This window comes from Palaemon carinicauda, chromosome 16 (genome assembly GCF_036898095.1).
Source record: "Palaemon carinicauda isolate YSFRI2023 chromosome 16, ASM3689809v2, whole genome shotgun sequence".
In the NCBI taxonomy this organism is placed as follows: Eukaryota; Metazoa; Arthropoda; class Malacostraca; order Decapoda; family Palaemonidae; genus Palaemon; species Palaemon carinicauda.
Window position 1 is genome coordinate 124,976,213 of NC_090740.1, and position 15,778 is coordinate 124,991,990.

At 41.5% G+C, this 15,778-nt stretch overlaps 1 protein-coding gene across 10 annotated transcripts in view; it reads right to left on the reverse strand.

The window, feature by feature from the left end:
* Nucleotides 1-15,778, reverse strand: part of Pfk (ATP-dependent 6-phosphofructokinase) — a 130,460-nt gene that overhangs the window by 14,897 nt on the left and 99,785 nt on the right. For all 10 annotated transcript variants that reach the window (XM_068390037.1, XM_068390043.1, XM_068390044.1 and 7 more), the window contains 4 exons: nucleotides 13,263-13,409; nucleotides 12,155-12,253; nucleotides 11,793-12,005; nucleotides 7,474-7,629 (listed from right to left, as the gene is read on the reverse strand). In XM_068390037.1, the coding sequence (XP_068246138.1) occupies nucleotides 7,474-7,629; nucleotides 11,793-12,005; nucleotides 12,155-12,253; nucleotides 13,263-13,409 (615 nt within the window). The remainder of the gene's footprint in view (nucleotides 1-7,473; nucleotides 7,630-11,792; nucleotides 12,006-12,154; nucleotides 12,254-13,262; nucleotides 13,410-15,778) is intronic.

A 15,778-nucleotide genomic window follows, 5' to 3' on the forward strand; every position in this document is an offset into this window, starting at 1 on the left:
ATTAGAGGTCGAAAGACATTTTCTTAATCGCTTACGGAAGATGCGCGATATTCACAAAGCGTAAAACTAGACTGTCCTAACTAGAGTACCTACTATTCACATTAATAAAATTCAATAAGGAAATCAAGTTATTAGAAGGCAAAATTCAAAAGGAGCAAGGAAAAAGTTGAATATTAATTAATGAGCTAACATTACTGAAACTGGTTTATTATCTCCAAGCACAATATTTATGCAAGAGAAAAGTAAGCAATAACAAAATTTACTTGATGTAAACTTATGGCTTAGTCCAAAAATATAATAAGAGAACTTAAAGTCAGTAGTAAATTGAAAGAAATGATATTTTAATTATAAAATAAATTTTTGAATATACTTACCCGGTGAATATATAATAGCTGCAACTCTGCGGCTCGACAGAAAACACACTAAAAAAACTCGCGAGCGATCGCTATGAAGGTTGCGGGTGTGCCCACCAGCGCCAACTGTCAGCCAGATACCACTCTTGTATGTAAACAAAACCTTCAATTCTTCTCGTCCCGCTGCGTCTCTATTGGGGAGGAAGGGAGGGTCATTTAATTTATATATTCACCGGGTAAGTATATTAAAAAATTTATTTTATAATTAAAATATCATTTTTAAATATTTAACTTAGCCGGTGAATATATAATAGCTGATTCACACCCAAGGAGGTGGGTAGAGACCAGAGTTAATTATGTTTACAGCGTATAAGCTAAGAGTTTTTTCATTTTGACAGTTATCAATATAACAAAACCAAAATATATAGGTACCTGGTAAGGAAGTTGACTTAGACGATTACTCTGCCTTGTAAGTCTGTCTTCCTCACGGAGCCCAACGATCCTCTTAGGATGCTGAAAGACTCCCAGGAGCTGAAGTATCAAGGGTTGCAACCCATACAACAGGACCTCATCAAACCCCTAATCTGGGCGCTCTCAAGAAATGACTTTGACCACCCGCCAAATCAACCAGGATGCGAAAGGCTTCTTAGCCTTCCGAACAACCCATAAAACAATATTAAAAACATTTCAAGAGACAGATTAAAAGGATATTGGAATTAGGGAAGTGTAGTGGTAGAACCCTCACCCACTACTGCACTCGCTGCAACGAATGGACCCAGTGTGTAGCAGTCCTCGTAAAGAGTCTGGACATCTTTTAAGTAAAATGACGCGAACACTGACTTGCTTCTCCAAAAAGTCGCGTCCATAATACTTTGCAGAGATTTATTTTGCTTGAAGGCCACGGAGGTTGCTATATCTTTAACTTCGTGCATCTTAACCTTAAGCAAACATCGGTCTTTCTCATTCAAGTGAGAATGAGCTTCTCGTATTAAAAAAATCTGATAAAATATGACAAAGCATTCTTTGACATAGGCAATGAAGGTTTCTTAACTGAGCACCATAATGCCTCAGATTTCCCTCGTAATGACTTAGTACGAGCTAAATCGAACTTAAGAGCTCTAACAGGACATAATACTCTTTCCAGTTCGTTGCCTACGATCTCTGATAAGCAAGGAATATCAAAAGATTTATGCCAAGGACGAGAAGGCAGTTCATTTTTGGCCAGGAAACCAAGTTGAAGTGAACAAGTGGCTTTTTTCTGTAGAAAAGCCGATGTTCTTACTGAAGGCATGAAGTTCATTGACCCTTTTAGCCGAAGCCAAGCACACTAGGAAAAGTGTCTTGAGGGTGAGATCCTTCAGGGAGGCTGAATGTAATGGCTCAAACCTGTCTGACATGAGGAACCTTAGGACCACGTCTAAGTTCCATCCAGGAGTTGCCAAACGACGTTCCTTAGAGGTCTCGAAAGACTTAAGGAGATCTTGGAGGTCTTTATTGTTGGAAAGATCTAAGCCTCTATGTCGAAAGACCGAAGCCAACATGCTCCTGTAGCCCTTAATCGTGGGAGCTGAAAGGGAGTGAACCTTTCTCAGATGTAAAAGAAAATCTGCGATTTGGGCTACAGAGGTACTGGACGAGGACACAGATGCTGACTTGCACCAGTCTCGAAAGACTTCCCACTTCGACTGGTATACTCTAATGGTAGAAGCTCTCCTAGCTCTTGCAATCGCACTGGCTGCCTCCTTCAAAAAGCCTCTAGCTCTTGAGAGTCTTTTGATAGTCTGAAGGAAGTCAGACGAAGAGCGAGGAGGCTTTGATGGACATTCTTTACGTGGGGCTGACGTAACAGATCTACCGTTAGAGGAAGACTTCTTGGAAAGTCTACCAGCCATTGAAGTACCTCGGTGCACCACTCTCTCGCGGGCCAGAGGGTAGCAACCAACGTCAACCTTGTCCCTTCGTGAGAGGCGAACTTCTGCAGTACCTTGTTGACTATCTTGAATGGTGGGAATGCATATAAGTCCAGAAAAGACCAATCCAGTAGAAACGCGTCTATGTAGATTGCTTCTGTATCTAGGACTGGAGAGCAATAGATTGGTAACCTTTTGGTCAACGAGGAGGCAAAGAGGTCTATGGTGGGTTGACCCCAAGTAGCCCAAAGACTCTTGCCCACGTCATTGTGGAGGGTCCATTCCGTGGGTATCACCTGACCCCTCCGACTGAGACAGTCTGCCAAGACGTTCAAGTCCCCCTGGATGAATCTCGTCAACAGGGAGATGCCTCGAATTCTTGACCATAAGAGAAGGTCCCTTGCGATCTCGAGCAGCGTGAAGGAGTGTGTGCCTCCTTGCTTGGAGATGTACGCCAAAGTTGTGGTGTTGTCTGAGTTGCCTCTACCACTAAGTTTCGAAGAAGCCTTCTAATATCATCAAGGCCAAGTGGACTGCTAATAGCTCCTTGCCGTTGATGTGCATGCTCTTCTGACTTGAGGTCCACAGACCCGAGCATTCCCGACCGTCCAGGGTCGCACCCCAACCCAAATCCGACGCGTCTGAGGACAACACGTGGTTTGGGTTCTTGACTGCTAGGGATAGTCCCTCTCTCAGACTGATATTGCTGTCCCACCATTTCAGGCATGCCTTTACTGGTTCGGAGACTGGGAATGATACCGTCTCTAATGTCTTGTCCTAGTTCCAGTGAAAGGCTAGATGGAACCGGAGAGGCAGAAGGTGTAGTCTCCCTTGTGAGACAAACTGCTCCAGGGATGAGAGAGTCCCTACGAGACTGTTCCAACTCCTGACTGAATAAACGTTTCATTTCAGCATTAGTTGGACTTCGAGCAGGGCTTGACTGCGAATCTCCATCCCCAAATATAGAATAATCTGGGATGGGATCAGTTGGGACTTTTAGGTTGACCAAAAGTCCCAACTCCCTGGCCAGACTCAACGTCCAATGTAGATCCTGCAGACAGTGAAGACTGGACGATGCTCTGAGAAGCCAGTCGTCCAAGTACAGGGAGGCTCGGATCCCCGATAGATGGAGGGATTTTGCCACATTCCTCATGAGCCTCGTAAACACGAGAGGCGCAGGACTGAGGCCAAAGCACAGGGCTCGAAACTGGTACCCCACATTCCTGTAAACAAACCTCAGAAACGGTTGGGAATCCGGGTGTATAGGAATATGGAAGTATGCCTCCTGAAGGTCGAGAGAGACCATCCAGTCGCCTTCCATAAATGCTGTCAAGACAGCCTGGTAGACTTCATCGTGAAGTTTGTCTTGACAATGAACACATTGAGCGCACTTGCCTCTTACGTACTCCTGCAGTGAACATGGCTGCCAAATCATGGAGCCATCCCTGAGGGACTTGTTCCTGCAGAGAACGTGGCTGTCAGATCATTGGAGCCATCCCTGAAAGCCTTGTTTATGCATGACATAATTGTACAGCAAAACTTCAAAGGCTCGAAAACAGCTGTGAAGTCGACCTGTAAAATCTTGGAGCGTCTCATGGCCAGGCGCCAGGGAGAGTCTATGAGGTTTGAGAAGTCTATCTGGGCAGAGGCAGGAACTCCCAAGCCGAGAACTTCTCTCGTGTCATATCAGACTCTCGCTCTATAAGCCAGTTTAAAAGAAGGGAAAGCAAAGGCTGTCTCCCCCAAACTCCTCCTGGTGATAAACCAGTCGCCTAGCAAACGTAAAGCTCTCTTAGAAGAGCGAGAGAGCACTAGCTTATAAAACAACGGCTTCGAAGTAGCTAGGCCTAGTGTAAGCTCTGACGTTTAGGCGAACGAGGAGCAGCAGTTACAAAAAGATCCGGACAAAGATCCTTAAAAATCAGCATGATTTATTTAAAGTCCATAGAGGGCTAAGCAGCTTTAGGCTCCTCTCCGTCTGACAGAGTCCTCAAGGGAATATCAGTAGGAGGGGGAACAGCAACTTCCTCATCTGAAGGAACCTTGTCCGATAATAGCTGAGTCTCAAGCAAGGGAGAGACCTACTGTGGTGGCAATGCTTTACAAGCAGAGTCCACACGCACTGGTGCATTAGTAGCGGACCAGGACGCAACGTCATGTAACTGCTTGACAGTCTGTGAACTGTCAACAACAACAGGTGCGTGAGACCAGGACGCAACGTCATGTAACTGCTTGACAGTCTGTGAACTGTCAACAACAACAGGTGCGTGAGGACGCACAGCGTCCACTCGAGACTGCTTTGACCGCCTAGACTGAGCAGTCAAAACAACTCTAGAATGCGGAGGTTGACGCTCAGCGTCAAAACAAGTCAACTCCGATTGTTAGCGAACGTCCTGAACGTCAACAGGAGCATCAGCAAGTGGCCTAACGTCCAAATGTGGCTGAAAATCCACACGAGACCGCATCGAGTGTGGTTCTAAACAACCTGACTGACGTGACTTGGCTACGCCAACGTCAACAGGACGCACAAAGGAACGTTAGGGTGGCTGAAAGCCAGGATCTCGATGAGATAAACGGCTAGGCTCAACGGACTTATCGGCAGAATAGTCTTCCATAAGGGAGGCAAGCTTATTCTGCATGTCTTGCCGTACAATCCATTTAGGATCAACGGGAATGGTTGCGGTAAGAGACGAGGGTAACGTCTGTGACCGCAAAACCTTGCCTACAAAAAGACTCTCGGAGTCTGTGTTACGCTTTTGTTAGGCGGCGAGCAGTCTTCCGATGACTGCATAGGGTCAGAGCTGTCCTAATGGTTAAAACCAGGACGCTGGACCTGTCCTGAAAGGACTGACTTTCGTTTAGAGGGCATCGAAACCTTGTTCCACGGTTTCTTATGCGAAAAGCCTTTGGATGACGAGGAGAAAATCGTCTCTCTCGCCTTATGGTAGGGGTGATCTTGGTAAGATACACCCGATACCATAGAGGGAACGTCTGTTCGCTGATCAAGGCCTCTCGAACCCATAAGTCGTACGACATTACTTCTCCCCTGGGCTTGGGAGCTTGCAAGAGGTCCCGGACTAGGCGAACGACAGGCACGAACAGACGAACCCTCGGTCGCAACACTGATAACACTTTGCGCAATATCACTTTATCACTACGATTTTCTGTTTTGCACTTATTTCACTGAAATCGAATTTTTTAACAATTCACATTAGGTATGAATAAAACTGATTTCTACCTGAAGCACGCAATTCTACCCTCATCAAAAGGTTGTAATTGCGAAATCAGTCGTATAATGCAAGCACATTAATACCAGCAAAAAACAGAAAACATATTTTAAGATAAAAAAAATCAGTGGCTGGGGAAGAGACTAAACACTAGTTCATTCAAAACTACGTTTTCAATCTCTCACCGTACATTGCCTTGGGACGAGAATAAAAAACTAAAAACGTTTTATCCTTTCTCCCCGTACAGAGACTAGGGACGAGAGTAACTCGAGAACAACGTTACCCGCTTGGGACGAGATAAAGATCGGAACGTTTTCTCTCCTCTCTCTCCCTCCGTCTCTATCTCTCTCTCTCTCTCTCTCTCTTGATTTCGCACCTAAGAGAAGAGCCCACTTACGTTTCGTCAAAAAAACAGGTTATTTGACCAAAGGAAAAAACTGAAAGGTTTTTCAATTAAAAAGTTCCTTAAAAATAGAATTTAAAACATTTAAGCTTTGAAAGAAGAATGAACAAAACGTCAGAATCGATTTACTCTTTTTGCAAAGTGAAACCGTGATACTCTCTCTCTCTATCGTAACGATAGAGCGCAAACTGCGTAGCATAAATAAACTAAACGTTAGTTCATCTTTGAAACAGTACGAAGACTATTCAAAGAAAATCTTTCATAAAATATCTATTAAAAAATATTCATTTAATAAGTTTTAAATCATTAGCTCTTTAAAAGCTATTTACGATTGAAAGGGCTCAACGTTGTTTAACTTCGGTTTCCAAGTTAGGACCGCCTACTCTCAGGAAAGGTCGCATATAAACAAATCATTAAAATTTATTTTGATGTTTATTATAAATGGAAAGCTAATCGAAGAGGCCTAATAAAGGCGGTTGAGATATAAAATATATAGAAGAAAATCTATAATTAATTTATAACGTGATAAGATAATTGCTAAAAGCCTAAACACACTTCTGTACTGAGGGAAGGGTCGGCCATTTAAGTCAAGGAAAGTCCAAAAAACAATCCAAAGTCATCAAAAATTAAATCTATCCAAAAACGAGTTCAAGATTTAAGTTGAAGATAAAACACCTGTACTGCGAAAGCTCAAACCAAAATGAAGTACTTCACCAAATATGTTAAGAAAACTCCAGGTTCTACAGCGAGTATGAATACGTCTTGTCGTCAACGTCGACAGAGAAGAATTGAAGGTTTTGTTTACATACAAGAGTGGTATCTGGCCGACAGTTGGCGCTGGTGGGCACACCCGCAACCTTCATAGCGATCGCTCGCGAGTTTTTTGAGTGTGTTTTCTGTCGAGCCGCAGAGTTGCAGCTATTATATATTCACCGGCTAAGTTAAATATTTAAAAAGCTAATTTTCATGAGAAGGTTTAATACACTTGTTTACTAGCCTGCTGGTATTTACTTACATCAAAATGAATGTAACTTACCAATAAGATACATTACTGAATGAGAAAACACCAACCTACTTAAACTTGCATCTCAATAGCTGCTTTTCACCTGAATACAGAAGAAAAGCAGTATTTACTTAAATTTATGTAAACTCTCATCCAGTAGTTATCTTATACTGCATCTACCTCTAGACACAGCAAAGTTAGGAAAATCATAAATTCTGTGCTCACGTAAGCGATACACGTACTAATTATATGGAAAAACATTTAAAGCAATTCAGAAATTTTTATCTGCAAGATCACAGAATAAGCATGTTCAAGGATTTCCAAGGGAGAAAGCTAACATAATCCCAGATACATGAATGATCATTCTTGTGGCTGCCTGAGAGCTTGGTATCAATCCACACATACACAATGCTATAAGCAGACTTACTTGTTTAAAAACTGACATGAGGATGGTTTCCTGGCACAAGAAAGAGCTAATCTTAAGTAATAGGTTTGTTTTGAACTAACTGTAAGTAATAGCTTTGTGGCAAAATACTGCACTAATTAATATTTCATCAAGAAAAAACTAATACTTTACCTGGATACCAAACTGTTCTTCATAAATATAAGCAGCATCAGCTCCACCAGCAAGACCTGCCAAAGTTGCCAAATAACCACAATATCCACCCATGGTTTCAACAACAAACACACGTCTTTTGGTTCCTTGGGCTGACTGTCGGATTCTATCACAAATCTGTAAACAAAATTTTACATTACAATGACAGGACACGCATCACTATGAGATACAGTATATGAAATTATTAAAGTACCCGGTAACTATCTACTGCACTGTACTTATGCTAGTAATCCTCGTAATCTGTAAGTTTTGAATGTGATGATAATTCTATTTTTTTTTAACAAAGCCTTCTGAGAGCAACAACCTATTTTAGCATATAAAATGAATGGCTTCACTACAATTTATGTCAAGAAATATGATAAATTTCAAGTAATTTATACTTTTCCTAATGATACAAACCTTGAGCTCTTTAATAGGGATATATTTTTGGCAAAGCTGGAAGACTAGCCATAAGACTTTTGGCAAGGTGTAACTACCCCACTGCTAGTTAGCGGGGGGTAGTACCGGCTACCCTGCTCACAAACGCACTTGTGTTCTATCGTCAATTTTGCTTGTAGGCATGACTTATTGGGGGACAGTTGATGGCGGGCCAAATTTGTATAAAGAGCTCAAGGTTTGTATTGTTAGCAAAAATACAAAATTACTTTAAATTTGTCATTCGTTTCGACATTAAATACAAACCATTTTGCTCTTTATCAGGGATGATTCATCCCTTAGGTGGGTGGAAGTCCTAACCAACTGGCTGGCTTTTGACCCAGGGTTTTTCGCCCATTGTGCTATGCATGTATAAGGGGGAAAACCCTGACACCTCCCTAAAAATTATTTGCAATAGCATGCTTTAGCAACCTGAGCAATCTGTGTGATTATGTGATACAAGCAGTATGAATAGTCTAGGTAAGAATTTTCAGAAGCGTAGGAATCTTTGAACCAACCACAGACATAACCCAATCCCACCTCACCAGGGGATATGAGGATGCAACAAGTAGGCTATATATTTCTATACCTGGTTACACAAGGGAAATGGTTTTACCTGCAGATAGAGGAGGCTAGCTTGCAGAGTACCAGAGAGGGGAAGATGAAAAATAGAGCCAGTCATTCATCCCAGACTTAATCCCTAATAACTCTGCCCTCCACCATCTGCTACTTGTCCAAGAAGAAGACTGAGATATTTAAACCATTTGTGTGTAGCCACCACAGGGCCAATGGAGAACGTCTCTATGTTCCTGAGGTCACGTCTTGCAGGAAGTGGGCGGTGAAGGTCGTCTGGTGTTTCTACACATCCGCTTGTAGGATCTGCGTTACAGGGTAGTTTTATTGAACGCTAGGGACGTATCTATGCCCCTAACGTCCTGAGCTCTGGGTCGTCTCATTTGTGGAGAAGGATCAGGGTTCAACAGAGATTGTGTTCTTGGTGATCCTCCTCTTGACCTTTCCTGTGCTGACAGAGTGCTGACACTCAGGGGCGAGCTCCTGCGGTTCTCTTGGGGTAGAACCTCAAACTCCTCCCTAGACAAAGTAGCAGTTGGGCTGGATCATTGGTTACATTATGAAGACTCCCAATCCAGAAGGGCCTGAATCTAGGATCTACTACTCCCAGATTTGAGTCTTGGTAATAAGCTCAGGGATGAAGCCGAGCCTTCCCTCTCCCCATCGCTTTGAATGGGAGACGTTATATAAAAGACCATGGAGTTCGCTGAATCTCTTGGCCGAAGCCAATGTGAGTAGCAAAACCGTCTTTAAGGTCAGGTGAAGATCTGATGCTTGGCATCATGCATTGTAGAGGGTACCTTCCAGGGACCGAAGGACATGAACCACACTCCATGGAGGAGGTCTAACTTCTGATTGAGGGCAAGAAAGCTCGAAACTCCGTATGAGGAGAGACAATACAAACTAAGAGGAAATGTTAACTCTATTCAACCTAAAGGCGAGGCTCAAGGTCGAGCGGTAGCCTTTCACTGCCGAGACCGGGAGGAGTTTTTTCCCCCAAAGTTATCCATGGACCTCTGCTAATGCTGAAAAGTGGCATCGAGGGGAGAGATACCCCTTTCCCGACACCAACCACAGAGGGCAGTTCACTTATCCTCGTAAATGGAAGCTGAAGATTTCCGGAGGTATCCGGAACATCTTATTCGTAACTTGCTGCGGAATACCTCTCTGTGTGAGGAGATGCTGGAGGTCTCCAGGCATGAAGATGTAGGGATCCTACAGCTTTGTGGAAGATGTTCCCGTGTGATTATCTGAGTAGGTCGTATCATGGAGCGAGTTCTCTTGGGACTTCCGTCGGCAGTTGAAGAAGGTCCGGAAACCATTCTGCATGATGCCATAGCGGAGCTATGAGGATCACTGCTAGGTTTGTGGATGATCTTGCCTTCTTGAGTACCCTTCTCCTTGGGCAGAATTGGAGAAAGGTGTAAATGTCAATGTCGTCCTACTACTGCTGGAATGCATCCTGCCAATGGGCCTGGGGATCTGGGACTGGTGAACAGTAAAGTGGGAGCCCGTTGTTCAGGTACGTTGCGAACAGGCCCACTGTCGAGGAATCCCACAAAGTCAGGACTTCATTGGCTGCTAGACGATTCAAAGACCACTCGGAGGCCACTATCTGAGTCGCTCTGCTCAGATGTTCTCAAGTACATTTCTTTTGCCCGAAACGAAGCGAGCTGATAGGGACATAGAGTCATCTTCTGCCCATCATAGCATTCCACCACTAGACTGGCAAGGTGCCACGAAAAGGTACCGCCTTATTTGTTTATGTAAGCCACTACCGTGCTGTTGTCGCTCATCAAAATCATGGAGTGTTCTGAAGGGAACTGCAGGAGGAACAGAAAACTGCCCCCATTCCAGGAGGTTCATGTGGCAATGATGTTAGAAATCGGACCATGTGTGCCCCCCTTTCCTTGATACTTCTTAGAAGTGCATCGAATCGGGGGGGGAGGGGGAAGATCAAACCCTGAGGAGGTTGGGATCTGACGCTCCCCGTTGGTCATCTGGCACTCTCAGGAGGACAGTCTTTATAATCTGCTTGGAGAAGGAAAGACTTATAGTTTGATGTCTAGAAGTACTCCTAGGAATAACAGTTTGTGTTAGCTGAAGAAATGATTTCTCGAGATTTTACCCTAATCCCTAGATCGCAGCAGATCTCGAGAAGCCTGACTCAGTGATGGAGAAGAGATGACCTTGAATCAGTTAGAAATAGCCAGTCGTCCAGGGGTCTTAACAAACAAATGTGGTCTCGTGGATCTCGTGTTAAGAAACAGAGGAGAAGCAATTCAGTAAAAAACCAGCATCTACAACTGGTATTACTGGACGTATAGGATGATTTTTAGATCTGGCACTGGAATCTGGCAGTAAGCCTCCTAATTCCAGCGTATGAAGTTTTCAGCTCTGACTGCTTGTGTGACCAACCTGTCGCATCCATCATCAACGACGTTTGTTGAACAAACTTGTTCAGGGAGGAGATGGTGAAAACTGGAGTCCAGTTCGCCAAACCTTTCTGCTAAAAGGTTGACTGTAGAAGCTCAGAAACCCTCTGATGAAAAACGTAGTCATGCAATGATTAGTTAACACCTGGGTCCAGATTCGCGTAGATAATAGCGTGACCCTCCATCGCACCTCCACAGGTTGATGAGTCGAGTCTACTAGAATTACAAGTCAGCTAGGCAAGACAAGTCAGCTGATCGAGATGAGTCTGCTAGGCGAGACGAGTCAGCTAGGAGAACAGGCTGACCGACGCTGGAAGCGTTAAGCTTGCAGGGTTGTGTAACATCTCCTTGATGCTTCGACAGGCCACACTCCGAGGGATTAGAGAAAAGCATGAACAAGTTCATAAACCTCTCTCAATCCCGTGAGGCGAAGACGACTCTGGGGAGAACTGAACCCATGCATGGAAGAGGTGTCCATCATGAGTAGTAAGACCAAGCTTCGGACTTTGCACTAAGAGAACAAATTAGTCAAAGGCCAGTAAAAAGGGTTGGGCGGTGGAGAGAGAGAGAGACGAATGTCCACTTTCCATCGAGCCCAAAGTCAAAAGTGACAATAGAACACAGGTGTGTGTGTGAGCAAGGTAGCTGGTACTACCCCTCTACCTACCCTACTGACTAGCGGTGGGGTATATACACCTCGCCAAAAGTCTTATGGCTAGTCTTCCAGCTTTGCCAAAAGTATATCCCTAATAAAGAGCAAATGGCTTTGTATTTAGTCTCAGAACAAATATACTTATAAATAATAAAATATTGGTATTTCTAAAAATAATAATCTACAAATTGAAAAATATGACTAACCTCAGTGATTTCATTAAGAGCAGTATCACAACCCAAACTGAAGTCACTACCAGGAACATTATTACTGATTGTAGCTGGAATAACAACCATGGGAATACAGAATTCTTTGTATTTTCCTCTTGCTTCATAAAGCTGTAGTAGAGCATGATAAGCCTCAAAACCACCAATTATGAGGAGAGAATGCATCTTGTATTCTCTCAAACGTGCAGCAACCTTTGAAAAGATAAGGTTAAAATATTATCTGTAAAGTTAATAATCAGGAAAATGCAGGACATACTAGCAAATAAGAAATGTATAAAATGTAAATGCAATAAAGTCACATTTTTCACTACATTAATTGTGAAGTATTTAACAATATTTACCTGATCAAGATACTTGTCAGGAAGGGTCCTCTTTGTACCAAGGAAAGCACCACCTTGGCCTACCCAACCTGAAACTTCTGCCCACTTCATTTCCTGAATCTAAAATAAAAAAGAAAGAAAATAAGAATTAAAATGTCTATCAGTATTTGGGTAATGATCATCATTATGCTTGAAAAAAGTACTAGAAATGTAGAATTTTATTTAATAAAAAAAAAGACTAAAAACCATCTGTCAGTGTACTAAGCTGATTAAAAGTTTAAAAGTTAAAGTTGCGGGTTTTAGGTCTCCCCAGAAACGATCTACATCATTCTCCTCAGGCTACCATAAGCCAGCAGGGACTATCACTAGCCCCCTCTAACCTCCCCCCCAGGCGCCACCCTTGGGAGTACCCCCCGGTGGAAGGTTTCACAGTATTCGCGTCCTAGCAGGGACGCAAACTCGGGACCTCTGAAATAGAAGCCCGCGACGCTACCTACCTAGTTTATTAGTGTAGCATATGAGGAATAGGAAGCATATTTAAGATTTCTCATAATTATACTATGCATGTTCATTTGCGTAACCTGTGACTGATACTAACAGATAAGGTACATACAGTACATCAGTTCAGGGAGAAATGTGATGTTCGAGCAATAAAAATGCACTACCCAAGAATTCAAAACTCATACCCTTAAAGGCTTTCCTAAAGTAAACCCTACATATTCTAGCCTTGTAGGTTCATAATGTCGCCTGATCTTTATCTGGATTAATGATGTGGGTTAGCCCTTGATTATTAAAGTTTAATCACAAGTATCTCCTACCCATTTAATAAATTGTGCTGCCTTATTTATGGAGGTACATAATTTTATCCAGAAAATACAATAAAGCTGTTAACTTGAATTACACTTTAGAATTTTAGAAGTCAACTCTCATGCAAGACTTACTTATAAGCTAATATATCTAAATCAACTTGACAGAGAAAAAAGATTTTTGGAGGACTTTCATATTAAAAAAAAATATATAAAAATCTGAATGATTTAAAGGATTTGAGCTATTTAAAATGCATCTAGTGTATAATTATAAAAAAATACTTGAGAACATCAAACATCAATACTGTACAACATGCACTTACATTTCCTTCGACGAGGCCATCAATACCATCGTGGATACCATAAACAACATCACCTCTGTAAATGCAGTTACGCACAAATGACCGCACAGCAGCATTCATGCCACAAGCTGGAGCACCAATATGCATAAGACCTAAGTTGAAACCACCCTGAAAAAATTTTAACATCATTATCCTTTATGAAAATTAAGGCAGACAAAAACCCTAAAATTTGAAACAGCATATTTGACCTCATTTCCATTAAATTGGAAAAGCTGATGAATGAAAAAGGATTCTATAATAAAAAATAAAAATTGTCTTGAGAGGAAAATGCAAACAAAATAAATCAAGAAAATTAACCACGGATATCACAGTCATAATGAATCAACAAACAGATGCCTTCTGAAAACTTGTGATATCATGACTACAGTAACATTAAACAATTGGTAAAGAAATAAAATCATCATTACTTTTTTAATCACAGAACAATAAAATACATGAACAAACTAAAACATCAAACACAAAAATAAATTCAAGATGATGCCTACAATTAGGTATTTTCAAATATCTTCAAAAAAAAAAAAATACAATAATGTAAAATGTACCACATACACAAAGGACGAATGAATATCATAATACAGTTGGCCATACTTATCTGCAGATTTAGAAAATACTGATTCACTTATAAAAGGTTTATCATTTGATACCAATTTAGAAATTATACACCAAATATCTCTTAAACAGGTCCTCCCCTAAAAAAAAGGCAAACTTCCCAAGACAGGGATTACTATTCATTCTCCCAGATCCAAGTCCCTTCCCCCACTGTAAGACTGCTGGTATTAAAAGGCAAGAAAAAGTTTCAAATTTCTTACTAGTAAAATGAAAAAAAAAATGAAAAATGGTGAGTAGAGTTAAATGTGTCTAATATTATCCCCTTATAATATATCTGAAAAGCTTCTATAAAATTACTACAGAAATTTACCTTAGCAAATAAGTGTAAACAGATGAGATATTTTTTACAACATTATGCCACATTAGGGACAATCTGCTCAGTCTCAATACGAATGGCACCAAGACATTTTCAGACGTCTGAAACCTTGCGTGTTATGACACCAGGGGAGTCACTAGGTAAAGCAATTACCAAATATGTGTAGCCTCAATTATGAGTTGCTCAATGCCTTTTTCAAAAGCTATGGCAATCAATAGGAGAAACTGTATTCAGCTGCTTTTTATGGTGAGCATTGAAGGCCCAAACAAGCACAAAAGAGGCACTTCTATTGTCTTCTTGTATCTCCTTCATAGCGGTAAGAAGACTATGAAATAGAATCACCAATGTCTCAATTCCGATAGATTTAATACAAATAAATCTTTTTATTCCTGCCATAAATTTTATGACACGAATCTCATCACATCCATATTCCAGTAGCAGGACTTGCGAGAAGTAAGGAACTCAATCCTAAAATACATCGCCATTCCCCTCTCCCTAGGAATGACACCCAGCTTGAAAAGATATTGGTTTCTTAAAACCTAGAATAAGCAGAACAGAAAAGTGCCTCTTTTGATAAACTAGTTTCTGAGCATATAATATAATACTGTCTGGAGGCAGCTGTAAGGTCTCTAATATTGCCATAGTAGGTAGTAGTGGCAAAGGCACCAGCCACCCATTTAGATACTACAGCTAGAGAGTTATTGGGTTCTTTGATTAGCCAGACAGTTCTACATTGGATCCCTCTCTCTGGTTCTGGCTCATTTCATTTTTGCCGACACATAACGAATACACTGGCCTTTTCTTTACATATTCTCCTCTTTCCTCATACACATAACAGCACTGAATTTACCAAACAATTCATCTTCTCTCAAGAGGTTAACCACTGCACTATAAATGTTCAGTGGCTACTGTCCTCATCTAAGGGTAGAAGAGACTCTTTAGCTATGGTAAGCAGCTCTTCTAGGAGGACATGCCAAAATCAAAACCATTGTTCTCTAATCTTGTGTAGTGCCATAGCCTCTGTACCATGAACTCCACTATCTTGGGGTACAGTTCTCTTGCTTGTGGGTACACTCGGGCGTACTATTCTGTTGTTTCTCTTCCTCTTGTTATTTTGAAGTTTTCATCTTCTTGTTATTTTCACGATTTTAAATTTATATATGAACAATTTATTCTAATATTATTATTGTTCTTAAACTTCTCTTAGTTTTTCCTTATTTCCTTTCCTCGCTCGGCTATTTTCCCTGTTGGAGCCATCGGGCTTATACCATCCTGCTTTTCCAACTAGGGTTATAGCTTAGCAAGTAATAATAATAATAATAATAATAATAATAATAATAAAAATAATATCATTATTATCATTAATTGCTAAGTAACATTAAAATAAATATCTGCTATATAAACTATAAAAACTTTAACAAAACAAGAGGAAGAGAAACGAGATAGAACAGTATGCCCAAGTGTACTCTCAAGCAAGAGAACTCTAACCCAAGACATTGAAAGCCCATGGTACAGAGGCTACGGCACCACCTAAGACTAGAGAACAATGGTT